Genomic DNA, 16,124 nt, shown 5'->3' with positions numbered 1-16,124 from the left:
AGCTGCACCGGTCAATCTTAACTGGACCAGCTGGGCCCATTCCTCCTGTGGCCACTCCTTGATGCTGATTACCTTTTCAGAGTGCTCAAAAAAGTTCTCTGCCTCTTTGGGAACAAACAAGGGAAAATCCTTCTTCCTAACCCTAACATCTGTGTGAGTGTGATACCTGGGTGGTGCTCTCGGGCAACCCATGTTCAATCCTCTGTTCAGCCAGAGTCCTATTTGCTTCTATCTGCATTTGTTTTGTTTTCTCTTTTTCTTTATCCACCTCTAGCCTGGCTTTTTATTTTTCTTTCTCTTGTTCCAACTCCAGTTCCCTTATTCTGGTTTTCTCTTTTTCTTTCTCCACCTCTAGCCTGGTTTTATCTTTTTCCCTCTTGGCTTCATTTTTCATCTGGAGTTCTAATTTCATCTTTTCCAGCTGGAACTGTCTCTCCTTGTCCTCACGCTGCATCTGGAGCTCTAACTGGAATCTCTCCAAGCTCCTATTTCGGCTACTCCTGCTACTGCGGCTATTCTTGCTGCTCCTACTCGATCCCTGGGATCTCACTTCATCCTGCCCATCATCCTCCTTTCCACTTTTAGCTCCTTTCTGGGCTCCTTGTTCTGCCGCTTCACTCTTGGCTCGCAACTGCCTCAGGATCTCATCCTTCATCCAAGCTACTTTAGATGCTTTCAACCTGATGCCACATTTTTCTGCTATTTGTTTTAATTGATCCCTCGTGCAACCTTCCAAGTCCTCAGGCTTGCCTGACTCCACAAATGCCTGCATCTTATCCATCTTTGTCCTGTGAGTCTTACCAAGAGAGAGAAAATACACCTGCGGTCACACAGTGTATCTATTTCAACAAGGGGTGTACAAGTCCTCTCTTGGACAGGGTGCGGGTGTGTCAATTCACTATCCCAGACACAGGCCCCCAATTTATTATTATATTGTGGGTTGGTGGTGTTGTCATCGTTGATCCTTCTTTTTGGACAACCCAGCCCACAACTCGGTAGAGTGCTTAAACTTTACCAGATCACCCTGGGCGCTTCTGGCTCTTGGAGAGGGGCTCAGCGTCACACGTTTAGGGGATGCGGCTGCAATACTTAGCCTCGTTGTCACATGCACACACCCACTGGAGCCGCTGTGACTCCCCACTCTCTCCTTATGTGATATGATCTCCTCAATCCCCCCTTCTTTTGTTGATTATTCCGTTCTTCCCTGTCCACAACAGTGGTTCTTGGTTCTCTCTCTCTCTCTCTCTCTCTCTCTCTCTCTCTCTCTCTCTCTCTCTCTCTCTCTCTCTCTCTCTCTCTCTCCTTCTATACTACTTCCTGGGAAGCCTCACTAGGACAAGGGCAAACACCAGCAAATTTGAATATATTTTCTGGACAACTCATCATCTGCTTATCAAGTGGTATTCTATCTCCTGATTCACCACCTAATACCACCAACCTCCTCAAGTAGATCAAGTCTTATAATACAATGTTGCACTATCAGCAAGAGAATATACATCTATGAACATGTACAAGGAAAATTGGCATATGAATGCAATAACATAAATATCATTATAAATGTTCCTCGATATACAACAATGATCCATCGATCACCCTATCAGACCTAGAACACATACAACTGTAGGTAATCCAGCCTACGATTGTAACTCTATACTTCAGTATAAACACTCCTCGGCAAAAGAATGGCAAACAATCACTTACCTTTCACTGCGTCTTGCACGCTAATGACAACCAAATACTCTATTACCTCCCTGCAAGTAATCATTTAGAACTACCCTTCCACATCTGGAAGTTCACTACCCTGATCTCTTCAGGTACTTCTGGGTTTATCTACCAGGATCCTCTACAGCTCCTCCAGGCTGCTACACCATGAAGTTTTCCTTGGGCAACTATGGTGCTTCGCCACTTCTACTAGGGTCCTCCACAGCTCTCCTGGCTGCTACACCATGAAGTTTCCTCGAGCAACTATGGTGCTTCACCACCTCTACAGAAGCACGTGACACTCCTCTTCACTGCTTCTCCTTCGTGACACTCCTCTTCACTTCACTGCTCGAGGTCCTCTCCTCCACTACATTGGAGTCTCATCAACTACTCCCTCTGTGCTGGCTTTGAAGTTCTCAGCAACTTCTTCCCCAAAGACAAACCTGCAACCCATTGACACTCCATTAAAAATGTTCCCCCTTAAACACATAAACAAAAATAACCACACAATATGTTTGCCTCCAACGTCTATCTGTTCTCTAAATACTGTGTGAGTGTACTCGCCCATTTTGGGCTAGTCCATGCTCCGCCTTGCCCAGTGGTCCTCACTCACTCTGGGAGGGTCCTCCACCGTCAGGAGCTGGGCTCCCTCAGTCACCTGCCAGCGCTGAGAGGAGATGGACGTCGCTCTGTCCTCCAGGGCGTTCCTCCCTCTCGACTCTTATTTTTAGGCCTTCTACCTTATCAAAACATGTCTTCCTTATCAATAATCATTGCTACTGTCACTGGGCACACAACTAACTACAAATAATCGCAATAGACTGGCTTAAGATCGTGCTTACCGCAGATTGTCTGGTCGAGGGCGCTCCTCCCTCTGACGGAGTCTGGTCAGGGCACTCCCACGGCCCACGATAAAGTCTCTGGGCGGCTTAATAAACACTCCTCGCCGTCCAGGACTTGGAACCACAACGTTCCCAGCTCGATTCCACAGCTGGAACGGCTGCACACTTCTCCTTTCTTGGAGATATATTACTAGGGGTTCCTTTCTGACGTGAGCTCAAACGGAGCACAGCTACCCCTTGCGATGTCTGGCCGCAAGTGAGGTCAAAGCCCTCCAGAAGCGAGCCTCACGCCTCCAGCAAATTATCCACATCTCCTAACCAGTCATTTATCTATTTTCTTATTCACTGCCCATAATCTCAAATTGTTTATTAAATCCAACCAACAATTTTACATCTGTATCTTCACCTCTATATTTCCTAGACCTTCTAGTCAGGTCAGGCTTGATAGAATAATTCTCAAAGGGGAGACTCGTTTTCGGCTACCTGGGATCATAACACAGTCTAGTGATGTGACCCCACACTCACAGTCTAGTGATGTGGCTTACACTGACAGTCTAGTGATGTGGCCCACACTGACAGTCAAGTGTTGTTACCCACATTGACAGTCTAGTGATGTGACCTACACTGACAGTCTAGTATGTGACCCCACATTGACAGTCTAGTGATGTGACCCCACACTGACTGTCTAGTGATTTGACCCCACACTGACAGTCTAGTGATGTGACCCCACACTGACAGTTTAGTGATTTGACCCCACACTGACACTCTAATGATGAGACCTACACTGACAGTCTAGAGATGTAGTCCACACTGACAGTTTCGTATTGTTACCCACACTGACTGTCTAGTGATGTGACATACAATGACAGTCTAATGATGAGACCCACACTGACAGTCTAATGATATGGCCCACACTGACAGTCTATTAATGTTACCCACACCCAGGGAGCCGGTCGGCCGAGCGAGGGAGCCGGTCGGCCGAGCGGACAGCACGCTGGACTTGTGATCCTGTGGTCCTGGGTTCGATCCCAGGCGCCGGAGAGAAATAATGGGCAGAGTTTCTTTCACCCTATGCCCCTGTTACCTAGCAGTAAAATAGGTACCTGGGGTGTTAGTCAGCTGTCACGGGCGGCTTTCTGGGGGTGGAGGCCTGGTCGAGGACCGGGCCGCGGGGACACCAAAGCCCCGAAATCATCTCAAGATAACCTCAAGATAACCACACTAGCAGTCTAGTGATGTGACCCACACTGACAGTCTAGTAATGTTACCCACACTGACAGTCTAGTGATGTGACCTACACTGACAGTCTAGTGATGTTACCTACACTGACAGTCTAGTGATGTTACCTACACTGACAGTCTAATGATGTGACCCACACTGACAGTCTAGTGATGTTACCTACACTGACAGTCTAGTGATGTTACCTACACTGACAGTCTAATGATGTGACCCACACTGACAGTCTAGTGATGTTACCTACACTGACAGTCTAGTGATGTTACCTACACTGACAGTCTAATGATGTGACCCACACTGACAGTCTAGTGATGTGACCTACACTGACAGTCTAGTGATGTTACCTACACTGACAGTCTAGTGATGTGACCCACAATGAGAGTGTTGTGATGTGACCTACACTGACAGTCTAGTAATGTGACCTACACCGACAGTAGTCTAATGGTGAGGTCTACACTGACAGTCTAGTGATGTGGCCTACACTGACAGACTAATGATGTGACCTACACTGACAGTAGTCTAATGGTGTGGCCTACACTGACAGTAGTCTAATGGTGTGGCCTACACTGACAGACTAATGATGTGGCCTACACTGAGAGCAGTCTAATATGTTGCCTACACTAATAGTAGTAAAATGATGTGGTCTACACTGACAGTAGTCTAATGATGTAGACTATTATCTACATATCAGTAAAATATCAGCTGAATAATGATGAATATTACATTATGAGAAGTTTTATCATATAGCTTATTATATAGGGATTTGAATTAAAAAAAATTGTTTAAATTTTTCTGTGTTTTATATTGTCTTTTAAAATAATATAAAACAAAACTTTTAGTTGTGTTTTTATCGCCCATATTCTGCTGGAATGATTGAGTGGGATGAGCCCTGGAAACGCAGATGCGAATCCTGGTCTGGTCATAGAATTCTTTGTCATTTATTGGCATTGCGACCATTCAACCTTTCTCACACTTGTAGGCTCAGCGCAACAAGAACATGCCCTGGTATTTGATAAAAAAAAATTTACTCACGACTCATTTCTTTCTTAGTGGCCTTCTTTGGGGAATTCGTTGTACTCTACGATCTTTTTTTATCTGTTGGTCTGATGAAGACACCATCTTTGACATATGCCTTAGACGTTTTAGAGTGAAATCTTGCAGGAACTCGAAGGCTTCTGACTCCTTATGTAACGCTGTGACAACTTGTTTCATAAGCCCAAATTTTATGTGCAGTGGTGGGATTAGTATCTTCTGGGGATCCTCCCTGGCTCCCAACTGGCTTTGTTCTTCCCCACAGAGAACTTTACCTCCTATGGACAGTCACTTGGTAATACCTCTTTGGAGATCAATCAGAAACGTGACCCGTTTGAAGGTTCCGATGACGTCTCAGCCGGACTTAAAGGCGTCCAGCAATCACTAAAGCAAAGTTTAAGAAATAATAGCAATTTCCAATAATATGAGACATAAGCAATTACAAAATAAACTACTCAATAAAAAAACAATTGTCACACATTGTTAAAGACGTGGACTGCTGCACATCACCAGCAGCATTTACAGAGTGAACTTAACAGGTAGATATACTCACGCAGGAGAAATGTGCACCAGACGACAATGGTCACCAGGATCCCGAGCGGCAGTTTTAGTGAAGTCTCCCCCACGTCTGGCAGGTGACAGTGTTGTCCGCTGAACCCCGCCGGACACGCACACATGAAGCCTTCACAGAGAACGGAATACCATTAGAAGAGGGTAGCTTAAAAGAAAGAAAAAATCTAAACGTCTCATTATTAGGTGGAACAGAATTTCACTCATGAACATTAGAAACATAGGAAGTAGTGGCAAATTTCAAGTCAATTATAGAAGATGAATAAGATGAGTAGACAGTCCAAGTTAGTTGTAAGAGTAGGCAATGCAAATCAGGTGGATGAATAGGCAGTCGAGGAGAAATGGGATAAGACCAAGTTAGTTGGATATGCAATCCGTCAGGTCGATGAATAGGCAGTCCAAATCAGGTGTATGGGCCCACAAGAGAGGGGACCATATAAGAGGGGCCCACATGGGAGTGGCCCCCACAAGGGAGGGGCCCCACAGAGGAGGGGCACCTGAGGAAGAGGCCCACAAGAGAGGGGCCCAAGGGGGAGGAGCCCATGAGAGAGAGACCCATTAGGGAGGGTCCAACAGGGGAGGGGCCCACACAAGGGAGAGGCCCCCCCACAAGGTAGGGCCCCTCAAGGGAAGGGACCCACAAGGAAAGAGCCCCACAAGGAAAAGCCCTATAAGGGAGAGGCCCCCCACAAGGTAGAGCCCGATAGGGGAAGATCCCGACAAGGAAAGTCCCTCAAGGGAGGGGCCCCACAAGGGAGGGCCCCACAAGATAAAGCCTCACAAGAGAGGGACCCCACAAGGGAGGACCCTACAAGGGAGGGCCCTACAAGAGAGGGACCCACAAGGGAGGGGCCCCACAAGGACCCCTCCTTTGCCTCTCCCTAGCCCTCCCTACAAGGTGGTGGGGAGGGGGTAGGGAGGGTGGGGCCCCTACCTACAAGGGAGGGGGCCCACAAGGAAGGGGCCCCACATGGGAGGGGGCCTCCACACTGGAGGGCCCCCCAAGACAGGGGCCCACAAGGGAAGGTCTTACAAGGGATGGGACCCAACAAGGGAAGGGCCCCATAAAGAAAGGGCCCTATAAGGGAGGGCCCCACAAGGGAGGGGCCCACAAGGACGGCTCACCTGGCTGGGTGTTGAAGCAGGTGCCTCCGTTAAGACATGGACGCCACACACACTCGTCCTCGTCCTCACACGTCTCCTCACTACTGCTCAGCGCCCGGCCCTCACCACACCTGTGACGACCACACCTGTCACTACCAGCCCCTCACTACACCTGTGATAACCACACCTGTCACTACCAGCCCCTCACTACACCTGTGATAACCACACCTGTCACTACAAGCCCCTCACTACACCTGTGATGACCAAACCTCTCACTACCAGCCCTCTACCACACATGTGATGACCACACCTGTCACTACTAGTCCCCCTCACCACATCTGTGGTGATCACACCTGTCACTACCAGCCCCTCACTACACCTGTCACTACAAGCCCCTCACCACACCTGTGATGACCAAACCTCTCACTACCAGCCCCCTACCACACATGTGATGACCACACCTGTCACTACTAGTCCCCTCACCACATCTGTGGTGACCACACCTGTCACTACCAGCCCCTCACTACACCTGTCACTACCAGCCCCTCACTACACCTGTCACTACCAGCCCCTCACCACACCTGTGATGATCACACCTGTCACTACCAGCCCCTCACCACACCTGTGATGACCAAACCTGTCACTACAGGCCCCTCACCAAACCTGTGTTGTCCACACCTGTCACTACCAGCTTTTAATTTCATATCTAAATATGGAATATGTTAGTAATTATACATCCATATTTTAAGTGTAAAACACATCAGAGGCCGTTCATTAAATCGACATTTAAGACCTCTAAGAGAGATTACATGTTAACTAAATAATAATTAATCCGTGTTAAGAGTGGACAGTGGGAGGACAAAAGTTGTATAAGGCTGCCAACTTGCCCGAGATTTAGAATAGTACAATAATTTGTGTAACAATTGGTATCTGATTATAGAAATATGCGTCCAGAGCAGCAATCTGTTATTCCGGGGAATTACAATGGAGGACAACAATAATTTATGAGACTAACATTTTACGAGAACAGCAATTAAAGAGAAGAACAATTCAAGAGAAAAACAAAAAAGTATGTTATTGGAAAAGTTTAAAACTGACTGCGATGGACACCAGAGAATTGTTGTGTACAGACCCGCAATGGTAGGACCTCCAGGTGTCGACGCAGGAGAGCGGGGGCCTGCAGGAGACGTTGGCACAGGCAGGAGGACCACCACACCCTTGCTCGACGCCCTGGAACACGCTGACCTGTCCCCAGGCTGTGCTGTTGACCGCTGGCGGTAGTGGTATCCTCCGCCCGGAGATCCTCAGGTCGTCCATACATCCTATAGTGGTAATGGTCAGGAGTAATATTATATTTATATCTCACTCCTTCATATTTATATATAAATATATATACTCAACATACCCATTTTAACACGAACCATTGTGATAGTCTCTGTGTATGCTGAACACAGTGACTCCAGCATACTCGGGCGTGCCTCCCACGTGGACACCCTCCTGGCCGTCCACCTGCAGCAGCTGGCGTCCCTCCAGCACCACCGAGGCGTTGTACAGGTCCCCGTCGCCGTCGTCAGCCGTCAGGAAGACCGCAGAGCCGTACCTGCCAGGGACACACCTCTTACTGACCTACAAGGTCCGCTCACATTTTCTCTTTTGTTGTGAACAAATTAGTTTAAAGGCAAATCGGAAAAATAAAATAAAGATAAAGTAACGAAATTCCAATAATTTAGTGACAGAGTTACAAGGACAGTATTACAGGGACACTATTACAGGGACAGTATTACTGGGATAGTATTACAGGCACAGTATTACAGACCATATTGTTGTTAGTATTACAGTGACGTAATGCAAGCTCTGCAATGTTAATGTTAAAGCAGTAGAATAACAATGCCCGTGAAACATTAATACATTGATTAAATGCAAATATTACGTCATTAGTTTTAGAGGAATACAGAGTGCCTGTATTACAATGATAAAATACCTGTATTACAGTGATAAAATGCCTGTATTACAGTGATACAATGAATGAATGAATTACGGTGATACAAAGCCTGAATTACTGTGATACAAAGCCTGAATTATTGTGATACAATATCAGTATTACAGTGATACAGTGCCAGGATTGCAGTGACTGAAATAGTGTACCAATGTTACAGTGCTAGAGGAACAAGTGTCAATGTTACAGTGGTAAGATGTAACATCAGTAATTGTATGCATCACTAGAAGGAGAGAGAGGCAATAAGAGAGCGCGTGTACCTTGCAGCAAGGAGAGAGTGCCAGCGGCCGTCAGCGAGGGCGGCCCGGGAGAGACAGAGGGAGGTGGTGGGTCGCGGGTGGAGACGCAGCAGCACACACACGCGGCCGCCCACCATCTCCACCGCCCACATGTCCCTCCCATGTTGTGACGTCATCACCACCAGTTCACCTCCTCTCCTCCGCGTCCTGAACCTGCGGCAGCAACACGTGTTACCACCTGTGTACGTGGGGCGCTAGACACTCCTACCACCTGTGTACGTGGGGCACGAGACACTCCTGCTACCTGTGTACGTGGGGCGCTAGACACTCCTACCACCTGTGTACGTGGGGCACGAGACACTCCTGCTACCTGTGTACGTGGGGCACGAGACACTCCTGCTACCTGTGTACGTGGGGCGCTAGACACTCCTACCACCTGTGTACGTGGGGCACGAGACACTCCTGCTACCTGTGTACGTGGGGCACGAGACACTCCTACCAGCTGTGTACGTGGGGCACGAGACACTCCTGCCACCTGTGTACGTGGGGCACGATACACTCCTACCAGCTGTGTACGTGGGGCACGATACACTCCTACCAGCTGTGTACGTGGGGCACGATACACTCCTACCAGCTGTGTACGTGGGGCACGATACACTCCTACCAGCTGTGTACGTGGGGCACGAGACACTCCTGCCACCTGTGTACGTGGGGCACGATACACTCCTACCAGCTGTGTACGTGGGGCACGATACACTCCTGCCACCTGTGTACGTGGGGCACGATACACTCCTACCAGCTGTGTACGTGGGGCACGATACACTCCTACCAGCTGTGTACGTGGGGCACGAGACACTCCTGCTACCTGTGAACGTGGGGCACGAGGCACTCCTGCCACCTGTGTAGGTGGGTCGACCGATGCTGACCTTTGATTACATGTCGCTTATTAGGGCCAAATACTCGCCATGTGAGCGATACAGGAAGCAATACCGAAGTATATCAGGGTATGAGATATATCAGGGCACCAGAACTATACCCCTCTCCCAGGATGTCCGTGTACCTTTTGCAAGTTACAGGGGTAACGATCAATTTCCAGTAGACAATGATAAATCCATGGATGGGATTATAGGTAATATGTTATTATGGCTGACGTGTTAGGACATTTCACACACATGATATCTGACCACACTGAGGTACCACACACCTGAGAGAGGTGCCACACACCTGAGAGAGGTGCCACATACCTGAGGGAGATGGTGGTGGTGTAGCCGAGGGGCATGAAGGAGAGGGTCAGCTTCACGTAACTGTTGTGGAGGAAAGTAGTGGGCGTGGTGGGCGTGGCACAGCCTGGCCCCGCCCACCCCGGCAGGCACTCACACCGCAGGGAGCCAGGCGACCCCTGGCACCTGCAGAGAGAAATTGAGATGAAGAGGGAATTAGGAGCAAATGGAGAGAGAGGAGAGAGAACGAGGAGACAGGGGGGAAGAACAGTGGAGAGAGCACAGGTGATAGAAATAAATGAAGGAAGTGAAATAGAATTAGGGATAATGAGAGAGAGAGAGAAGAGAGGTGATAGAGAGGCAGACAGGATGCAGAGACTCTGAAGAAGTGGGGAGAGGAGAGATACACGCGAGATGAGAGGATGAGAGTTAGTGATAGAGGAAGTGTCTAGTATAAATCGCAAGAAATTCGGACTGCTGGGTCATGTGGGTTTATATTGGATAATATAAACCCACATGACCCAGCAGTCCGCAATACAGAGTTTACCTATAGGTATAGGCAAGAGCTCATTCGGCATCAACTAAACAAGAAGAAGGAAGCCCTCCAAACCTTTATAGAGCAGGCGGAGCATCTGTTAAACAAATGGACCCAGTACGACATCCCTATCCAACTCAAGCAAACCATCAACAGTGAACTATTTAACCTGAAACAACAACATAAAACTCTTGTAGAAACAAAGACACTCCGTAAGTTAACATCCCTAAACGGTGGACAGCTAAAAATCCCTCGTCCTAAAGATGGCTACTTTAACCTGACTTCTTATGATCTTACCCAGGACCAACGAGACCTCTTAAATCTTGGTCTAAATTGTCAATTCTTATCTAAACCAAAGATGCATCAAAAACGCCTGGAAATCGAAATGCTTCTGGACGATATCCATAAGCTAGAAGACAACAAAAAAGTCATCACCACTGACACACTTCAAGCTGAACTACTTGCAGAAGCAGGGAAAAAACGAGGAACATATTCATCTACAATCTTAACCCCACGACTCAAAGAAGCAGCGAAACAACTAAAAAATCTGAAAAACGTAACAATAAGAAAAGCCGACAAAACAGCAGCATATGTATTGATTCCTACCCATGAATACATGAACAAAATTAGCGACATCCTAAGTGACGACTCCAAATTTCAACGAATCACGAGGAACCCCGTAGAAGACCTTAAGCGGAAAGTAAACAAAACAATTACAGCAATCAACGCAAAGAAAGGTAGTGTGCATTTCAATAAACTTCAAGGCGACTATGGCTTAGGATATGCCTACGGCAATGTTAAGACGCATAAACCAGGTAACCCACTACGCCCTATAATCAGCCAAATACCAACCCCAACTTATCACCTGCCAAAGAAACTCAATGAACTCCTAACTCCATACACTCCAAGTAAGTTTAGTCTACAATCATCAGCAGATTTCCTAGAATTGATCAAATCTACCCAGCCCAATGGAATCATCGCTTCCCTGGACGTTGAATCCCTTTTTACCAACGTCCCAGTCGACACAACCATAGGAATGATACTGGACAGAGTATACAGAGACGAGAGCACCCCCAAATTAGACATACCTGAGCCACACTTGAAAAGTCTTCTCGAAGCATGTACAAAGGAAGCCCCTTTCATCAGTCCACAAGGAGACATGTATTTACAAATAGACGGAGTAGCAATGGGCTCCCCCTTAGGAGTTTTATTTGCTAATTTTTATATGGGAACCATCGAAGATAGGGTCTTCAGTAGCAGACAAAAACCAACTGTATACTGCCGTTATGTAGATGACATATTCGTAATAGTAAAAGACTCAGATGAACTAATTGACCTAAAAAGACACCTAGAGAGAGAGTCAGTACTCCGATTTACACATGAAAATAGTGAAAATAACAGTCTGCCATTCTTGGATGTACTAATAACAAAAACAGGAACCTCTTTAAGCACCAACGTATATGCCAAGCCCACCAACATAGGATTATGCCTGAACGGTAGAAGTGAGTGCCCCCAAAGATACAAAGCCAGTGTTCTCAATGCTTATATTCGTCGAGCGCTTACCCACTGCTCTGAATGGAGCAACGTGAGTAGAGAGTTTGAAAGAGTAACTCAGGTATTGGTGAACAACGGATATAGCAACGCGGAAATAAACGCTGCTATAAGAAGACACTTGGACCGTTGGTATAATTCAGAACCTAGAACAGAAACCACAACACCCCCAATAAAATTATATTACAAATCAACCATGCACAGTGAACATATAAAAGAGGAAAGAATAATGAAAGAAATAATCCGTAAAGGAGTAAAAAGCACTACTCCTAACCAAAACATAAACCTGATAATATTCTACAAAACCAAGAAGACTTCCGAACTCCTTATCAAAAACAGCCCGAAGCCGACGGAGAACCCTCTACAGCAGTCAAGCGTTGTATACATGTACACTTGCCCCCACGAAGGATGTAACCTTCAATGTAAGTACATAGGTATGACGTCGACCAAGCTGACGAGGCGTTTGACATGCCATCTTCAATCTGGTGCCCCTAGGAATCACATGAGACAAGCCCATGACATTACTCTAACAAGAGAAATGTTGAACAAGAATACTTGCATAATAGACAAAACCCAAGATTCAAGAAGATTACAAATTCTTGAGGCAATTCACATAAGAATATAGCGATCTACCATGAACACCCAAATCACGGAACTATTTACTCTACCACCATGAGAGTAAGGACAAGACAAGAACATATCGATGCCAACACAGAAGACAATGTCCAACATAACAGGCCAATTACACTGGATTAATCTTTGTGTTTAGATAGGAGATGCCTCGTATGGGCCAATAAGCCTTCTGCAGCCCCTATGTTTATCCCTTATGTATCCCCCCATGTTTTCACCTTCATTGTATTATCACCTGACCTAATGCGGGTATAAAATCAACTAGTATTGTAAGATCTGTTCACTTGAGAATGAACCATGGAGGTTCGAAACGTCGTGCAAATTATACAAATAAGTGTAATACACTCTATAGTAAATCACTTCTTTTCTTCACCTTAAAAGTACGAAAATGAGTTTTGGAGAACTCCTATTTCAATTAAGCCCTGATGCTAAGAAAATAGTTAGAGGGATAGAAGCCCTAAACCAGAAAATTATAAATACAGAATATGCGGTCATATTCAATGAAACATGTTTGAAAGAAAACCTGCTGCCAGTATACACCAATATATATATATATATATATATATATATATATATATATATATATATATATATATATATATATATATATAGGTATATATATATATATAAGGTATATATATATATATATTAATCACGTGTTTATTTTCGTGATATACACACATATATATATATATTATTAAATATGACCGAAAAAGTAAGATTACTAATTCTAACACGAATTTTCTCAATCTTTCGTACATTTCTTTTCACTGTTGGAGGTAAATCAAAAATCAATTCTCCAAATTTCATTTTTATTTCTAGTCTGACGCGACACGAGCGCGTTTCGTAAAACTTATTACATTTTCAAAGACTTTAGTTTACAAATCCACAACTGAATAGAACTTACGCATCTCCGATTTTGTTTATATCTACATTTGAGAGAGGTGGATGGGGTGAGGTGGCATTAATAGGGTATTAATTTCATCAACACAAGACAGAACAAGAGGTGGCATTAATAGGGTATTAATTTCATCAACACAAGACAGAACACGAAACAATGGGTATTGAATAGAAGTGATTGTAGAAAGCCTATTGGTCCATATTTCTTGATGCTTCTATATTGGAGCGGAGTCTTGAGGTGGGTAGAATATAGTTGTGCATTAATTGGCTGTTGATTGCTGGTGTTGACTTCTTGATGTGTAGTGTCTCGCAAACGTCAAGCCGCCTGCTATCGCTGTATCTATCGATGATTTCTGTGTTGTTTGCTAGGATTTCTCTGGCGATGGTTTGGTTGTGGGAAGAGATTATATGTTCCTTAATGGAGCCCTATTGCTTATGCATCGTTAAACGCCTAGAAAGAGATGTTGTTGTCTTGCCTATATACTGGGTTTTTTGGAGCTTACAGTCCCCAAGAGGGCATTTGAAGGCATAGACGACGTTAGTCTCTTTTAAAGCGTTTTGTTTTGTGTCTGGAGAGTTTCTCATGAGTAGGCTGGCCGTTTTTCTGGTTTTATAGTAAATCGTCAGTTGTATCCTCTGATACGAATTTTCTCAATCTTTCGTACATTTCTTTTCACTGTTGGAGGTAAATCAAAAATCAATTCTCCAAAATTCATTTTTATTCCTAGTCTGACGCGACACAAGCGCGTTTCGTAAAACTTATTACATTTTCAAAGACTTTAGTTTACAAATACACAACTGAATAGAACTTACGCATCTCTAGACTAGACATCTTATAGACTAGAAATAAAAATGAATTGTGGAGAATTGATTTTTGATTTACCTCCAACAGTGAAAAGAAATGTACGAAAGATTGAGAAAATTCGTGTTAGAATTATTGATCTTACTTTTTCGGTCATATTTAATAATATATGTCTACAGGAAAGACTGCTACCAAAATATACTAATATTAAAGCGCACGACCCAGCAGCAAGCAATCAAGCCTTCACGATAAAATATCGCCAGGATCTGATTCGTGATCAGATATACAAGGCAGAGAATGAAATCAAAGACAACAAAACGCAACTACTTCATGCTACAAACGAGTGGAGAAATAGCAACATCGACGAAAGTATCCGTACCCGCATTGAACAACACCTCGACATCCTCACAGACCAACATCACCTCAGCACTGAAACAAGGATTATCAAGAAACTAACAACATTATATGGAGGACCTATGGCAATTCCACGACCAAGAGATGGCTTCCTGAACCTTGCAGGAATTAACCTCACTGAGGACCAAGTCACTCTGCTAAATCTGGGCATAAACTGTCATGTTATGTCCAGACCGAGTGAGATGGCCCGGAAAGTAGAGTTGGAAATTCTGTTGGACGACATATTCGACCTCGAGACACAAAAGAAGGTCACTGCCAAAGATACCTTACAAGCAGAACTAATTGCAGAAGGAGGAAAGAATCGAGGCAATTACAGAAGCACCATACTGTCCCCCGAGCTCAAAGCGGCAGCTAAAAGCCTTCGTGAGAACAAGGAGATAGTTGTCAGGAGAGGTGACAAGTCGCCAATATATGTCATTCTTAAAAAAGACGAATATCTGGCGAAAATGAACATCATACTCTCTGACCAAACTAAGTTCCAAAGGGTAACGAAGGACACTACAGCCGAATTAAAAGCAAAGGTCAACAAACTGATCGAAACTGTGAACGTCAAGAAATCCGGACTCCACCTGCCAAAGATCATTGGGGAATATAAATCTGGATATGCGTATTTAAATGTCAAGACACACAAGCCTGGAAACCCACTTCGGCCAATCATTAGCCAGATACCCACACCCACGTACAGACTGGCGAAGCGACTCAACGGCCTGCTGACTCCTTATGTTCCCTGCACCTTCAGCCTAAAGTCTCCAAAGGAATTTGTTGACTTACTGCGGGGCACACGGGCCACAGGGATAAGAGCCTCGTTGGACGTAGAATCGCTGTTTACCAACGTACCTGTGGACGAGACAATCAGGATGATAGCCGACAGAGTGTATCGTGATCCAGCCTGTACTCCTCTTGACATACCAGAAAATATTCTGAGGAAACTACTCCAAGCTTGTACTAAAGAGGCACCCTTCTTGAGCCCGGATGGGCACATGTATAAGCAAGTAGATGGGGTCGCCATGGGTTCTCCCCTCGGTGTCCTGTTTGCAAACTTCTACATGGGTACCATCGAGCAAAAAGTCTTAGTCGACATGAACTTGAAACCGGCCATATACTGCAGGTATGTTGACGACATTTTTACACAGGTACCTGATGTCAGACATCTGCAGGAGCTGAAGGAGGCATTTGAGCAGAGTTCCGTGCTGCGTTTCACTTACGAGATGGAAAAGGATGGGAAGCTGCCCTTTCTAGATGTAACAGTCATGGAAAAGAGCGGAGGTTTCCACACTGCAGTCTACACTAAGGAAACGAACATAGGAATGTGCCTAAATGCCAACAGCGACTGCCCAGACAGGTACAAGAGG

General features: G+C 45.4%; 1 protein-coding gene across 1 annotated transcript in view; it reads right to left on the bottom strand.

Annotated features, from left to right (window-relative positions):
- Nucleotides 1–16,124, bottom strand: part of LOC123751693 (putative neural-cadherin 2) — a 400,838-nt gene that overhangs the window by 9,323 nt on the left and 375,391 nt on the right. The window contains 6 exon segments of the mRNA XM_069330285.1: nt 5,365–5,493; nt 6,507–6,616; nt 7,618–7,807; nt 7,907–8,085; nt 8,742–8,933; nt 9,965–10,126. Of these exon segments, the coding sequence (XP_069186386.1) occupies nt 5,365–5,493; nt 6,507–6,616; nt 7,618–7,807; nt 7,907–8,085; nt 8,742–8,933; nt 9,965–10,126 (962 nt within the window).

The sequence above is a fragment of the Procambarus clarkii genome, chromosome 24 (genome assembly GCF_040958095.1).
Source record: "Procambarus clarkii isolate CNS0578487 chromosome 24, FALCON_Pclarkii_2.0, whole genome shotgun sequence".
NCBI lineage: Eukaryota > Metazoa > Arthropoda > Malacostraca > Decapoda > Cambaridae > Procambarus > Procambarus clarkii.
This window is presented reverse-complemented; position numbering and strand designations above follow the sequence as displayed.